At 45.4% G+C, this 5,118-nt stretch overlaps 1 protein-coding gene across 1 annotated transcript in view; it reads left to right on the forward strand.

Moving 5' to 3' along the window:
• The window catches only part of LOC113229405 (tetratricopeptide repeat protein 7B-like), a 13,623-nt gene extending 10,710 nt beyond the window's left edge, over nt 1-2,913 (forward strand). Inside the window, exons 12-13 of the mRNA XM_026462976.1 lie at nt 1,307-1,606; nt 2,708-2,913. Coding sequence (XP_026318761.1) covers nt 1,307-1,606; nt 2,708-2,913 — 506 coding nt within the window. The remainder of the gene's footprint in view (nt 1-1,306; nt 1,607-2,707) is intronic.
• Nucleotides 2,914-5,118: the final 2,205 nt, after the last annotated feature.

The raw sequence follows: 5,118 nt of genomic DNA on the forward strand, positions 1-5,118 counted from the left end.
GTCCGCCATCTTGGATTTAGAAATAAGTGCTATATTCGTAATGAGCACCCCCAAATACCTCGTAAACGATACCCAGAATCAAAATCAAATCAAAATAATCTTTATTTGATAGGTGTACAGTCAACTACCTAGCTGTAGCTAGCTGGCTATACATGAGTGGTCAGGGAAAGCTGTACTATCACTAACAACCCTAGTTGCCTACCTAACAGCCTAGCCCTAACCATACGCTACGGAATATATACTTATATAAATAGTAGGGGAAGCCTGTCACCGTGCGACCTAAGGCAACAGACGGAAAGGGGGAAGGATAAGGGTGCTTTAGGAAATGGTTTTCTCACTGCCAGTCTCACAGACTCACAAGACTGATCAGATAAGCTAACGGCTAAAGGTGTCTTGGCCGCAGTGAGAGGATGCTGTAGTCAGGAGTGCTCCGTTGTCAATAAGACAGCGTTGATGTCTGAATTCAAAGAGAGTTTTATTTACAAAACTTAAGCTATTTATACAAAACGGTATTTAAGTGTGTGTGACTATAAACAATATTATTTTTAAATGTATACATAAAGTTAACTACTCTACTCAGCAGCCTAGTTCAGAACGGTCATTGCACTGCTGAGTAGTCTATTGTCATCACTTAGCAAATGTCCGGTCAGGTTGTCTGTTTACGTCACGTGCACGTGAACAATAGGTAAGCATAATTACACTTGAAATCGTCACATTGGTTAAACTCTACCTCATTCGTAAGGCAGATTCCTCCGAGAAGTATGAGCAAGAAACTCTAGGGGTTGCTCTTTGTAAACAACATTTGTACGCATTCAACTTGCAGAAATGGAGGTGAAATGCACACTTACATTAGAATAAAAAAAATCTGCAGCCGTCGCGATATTGCCTATTCTCAAAAAATTATGAAACAGAATAGCAAAAATTGGAAGAAAGAAATCCGTTACTTTGCAATATTTTCGTGTCTTGTTGCAACGAAATTAATTTTCGGTTTTAATGAACATTTATATAAAAATACAAGTTGAAACGCGTTACTTCCTTGTGGAATGTGATGTTAGTATCTATTTTATGTTTGTCTGACGTATTTTTACACTCATTTACCGCACATTTCGTCATTTATAGCAAAAATTTTTGAGCTGCTCGCGGTGCAACTTGACCTTGAGCACTGACAGCCCGCTCGCTCGTGTAGGCCCATAGGGCCTTACAATTTGCCTCACTTAGCGTGTGCGGGCTAGGTTTCTATGCGTTATTATTCTAAGGTTACAAACGAAATTAGGATAACGGCGCGTTTGCACTTATCGCGGCGGAGCGCGGCCGCGGACGCGAAACCCGGAGGTCTACCGCGAAATACGACGCTGCGCGGCGACGAAGCTCGTGCGTCCTGCACATGCCAGGCTTACTATGAAAGCAACGGCAGAACTCGGCGCCGTAGCCGCCGCAAAGCTTCGTCGCCCCGCAGCGTGGCCTTCCGCCCCGCCGGCGCTGACGCCCTCGCCTCCGCAGCGCGGCCAGGTGCACGCGGCCAGCGGCGAGTGGGAGGAGGCGCGCCTGTGCTTCCAGAACGCGCTGGCCGTGCACCCCACGCACCTGGACACCATCGTGCAGCTGGGTGAGCTCCTCCCTGCCGCTTCCGGCGCCGGAGCCGCGGGCGGCTTTCCTTACTTTACTTCCTTTCTCATACTCGTGCCTCACGGTGGTTACACGCGCTGCGACCTTTAGCGGCGATGCTATCGCGCAACTGCATCGCTACACTTGCAGCCGATCGCACTGATACAAACGCGCGACGGCATCGATACTAACGCGCTAGACTATTAGCTCCTGCATCGCGTTCGCATCGCAGCTAAAATTCGCCATATACCACCGCTCTTAAAGAACAAACTGACTGAAATGCAAAGAATTGATTGTTTATACAAATTTTACAAGCTGATTTCACATCACACTTCCGTCGTATTCATTTACACACTAGCTTTTACCTATTCTTAAAGCAATGCATCTAAATGAACACGCTTGATGAGAAATTTAAAATAAATAGAACGTTTTGCCATTCCCTACTCTTAGTAATCCTCTGTCAAAATAAGCAATTCAAAGAAAGTTACTTTGTGACATACTTTTTTTAAGAATGTCAAAATTAAAAAAAAATTACTTGAGTTTTATTATATTTTCAATTTCGTAATTATTATTTGTTATCTTTTTGAGCGTGTCTATATACAGCGTGATAAAAAACCACTGAGCATTTCAAAAGAGCATACTGTACATTTAATGGAAAGAAAAAATACGTGTTCGGTTTTTTTTCAAATACTTAACAAATAAATAAGTTATGACGTCTCAAAGTTTTCAAATAATTGGAAACAATATTGACAACCAATAATTAATAGATGCCGTTGCTATAGCAACAAGAACGATGTGGAGCAGTGGGTGGAGTCGGCGTGCGAGCTTATGTATTTGATGACAACAAAGTACTAAACTAACATGCGATATGCGTTAGCGCATTTAGGTATGTCGTCACACGGCGCGACGCGCTGACGGCTAGGCATCTAGACAACGTGGCGACGATCGTTATTTTTGTTTACTATTTTGAGGTGACCACGCGTTAGAAATTATTGGAGAATATTAACATAAAAAACAACGCGCAACAAGACGCATCAAATTTAAAAGCTCTAATTGCGTTAAAATAAATGTTAATTATGCTACATATTTCGGGTGTCGTCAGGGGCGGCGTACTACCAGCTGGGCTGGCTGCGGCTGGCGGAGAAGTCGTTCCGCGAGGCGGCGTCGCTGGCGCCGCTGCGCGCCGACACGTGGCGGCGCCTGGCGCTGGTGCTGCAGGCGCTGGGCGAGCCGCAGTCGGCCGCCGACGCCGCCGCCGCCGCGCTGCAGCTGCAGCCGCACGCGCCCGCGCTGCCGCTGCCGCTCTGATACGCGCCCGAGCCGGCCGGCGCAGGTGGGCCCGCCCGCCCCGCCCCGCCCCGCCCCCGCGGCCGCCCTCGCTCATCGCGCTGTCTGCCGCAGGTGCCGCCTCCCGCCGGGGCCCGGCGCCGCCGCGGACCGCCGTCGAGGCGTAGCGGCGCGTGCAGCCGGACTGCCACGGTTTTACGCTTCGGTGATATTCGCATTGTTTACTGCTCTTGGCGTCTTTCGAACGTGTCGTTTCCGCCGAGCGCGAACCGGCAACCTGAGCGCCCGACGGAAATTGAACCGACGGCGGTGCGTCGCTGAATAAAACAAACTTCGGACTTTACGAACGACAGATTTCAATTAAAAAAAATAAGCGAACCGTATATTACGTAGGCAGCAGACGAACGAGCCGACGGCTTGTCAATATAGCGACTGTTGAGACTTAGAGCGCTTTACGTGACCGGCTACTAGTTCCAGATGTTTACCGAAGCCTCGGAATTGACGCAACATTGTTAAGTTACACGCCGTTCTAAGATCCACTGCACGCGCCACACTTGTAGCGGCGATCGCCGACTACTCGACTGCGAAGTGCGGACGCCCGACGCCGCGACTGCCCTCAGACTGCCCACGACTGCTTGGCACGTTTGTCGCGTACAAATGTGCTAAGTCCAGTTTCGCAATCGCGTACCCGTAACCGAAAGCACCGCGTATGCGATGGACCTTAGGCGATGCGTTGTTCACTCATCAAACGTTGATTATATTATAGTAAACACCGTTTGTGTTCTGCGTTTCTGTGATTCGCTTCGGTTTAATCGTTACCTTTTATTTAGTGATCGGCAAAAAGATAAGTTTACATGCGACTGGTGCGCGTCGAACAGCGCGTTTTTGTCAGTTGATAATCATAATTAGATATCCAAAATGTAAACAAAGGGGCAAACGAGCAAAAAAAACATTTTAAATGGTAGTTTCCTATTTTGAACGATAATAAACGTTTACAGCTCTTTTCGAGCTGAAATCTGATAAAACTTAGAACGATTTACATTTTGCTATTTATAAATTTATACTTAGTTTTGTTAAATACAACAATTACAATAAAATACTATGTTTAAGGTAGTAAATAATTTTATGACACCGGTAACAACAACAACAATCGGGATCAAAAACATTTTTTATACTGCCATTGTGTGGTGTCATAGATGTCATTCTTGCTTCGTTTCTCGAACTCGAATGTCTTCTTGTCTCCGTAGTGCGCTTGTTAAATGATTATGTTGCTGTTAAAGTTTTTCTTTTTTTTTAAATATCAAGTGACGGATGGTAAGCCTGCACACCTGTCCATAACAGTTACAGTGCCACTTACGGATGCACTGCCACTGCGCCCGTCACCCTGACACATAAGTTGACAAGTTCCATGTGCCTGTAATTTCACCAACAACCTTAACCTTCAAAACCGGAACGTAGTAATACTAACACTACTGTTTGGCGGCAGAAGTAGGTAAGGTGGCAGTACTTCCCTGGACAAATTCTTTCACAAGGAATTCTACTACTAAACTCTACTCTTTAGTGCTCCTATTTTGTAATAGATAATTAAAATTGTAGAAAATGAGAACCTCTTTCGAATTCCGTTGAAAATAGACGGCTTAGCACACCTGCATTCACACTTTGACAATGACATTACATAACATTTCTTTGTTTACGTTTTGGGCGTTTTTGATTGTTAATATAGTCCGCGTCGATGACTACCCAAAACTTGCCGGTGCAATTTATCCTTCACAAGGAATGAAGGCAAACAATGTAACCAGCTGCGTGTTCACTTCTTTTTTAGTCTGGTACACATTATCGTATTTCTGTGTAACCTCACTAGCAGGTGCACGCCGTTCTTTTTAATTTATTGCCGTAAAACTTTCATAAACAAAGTAACGGCTCGTAGCAAATTTTGAATATTTACAGATACGAGCAGACGTATTCGCTTATGTAAGTATAAAATTGCAATGATTGCATTGTCCCGTCCACACACTTCATTATAAGTGTAATAAACATCCGACACGTTCGCGCCGACAGAGAAATCGTCCTATTTGAGACGCACAAGAAATCTTAAGCGACCCGAGCGTTCAGTTCAGAGTGAAACTTTGGCGATTCACTTGAATTGTAATCGAGATTTGAGTAAAGGTTGACAAGTTGTGCTTGGACCCTCCTTGCAAGTGATGGGCAATGAGCGACTCGCGTAAT

Source organism: Hyposmocoma kahamanoa, unplaced genomic scaffold (genome assembly GCF_003589595.1).
Source record: "Hyposmocoma kahamanoa isolate Upper Pololo Valley unplaced genomic scaffold, ASM358959v1 62, whole genome shotgun sequence".
Lineage (NCBI taxonomy): Eukaryota > Metazoa > Arthropoda > Insecta > Lepidoptera > Cosmopterigidae > Hyposmocoma > Hyposmocoma kahamanoa.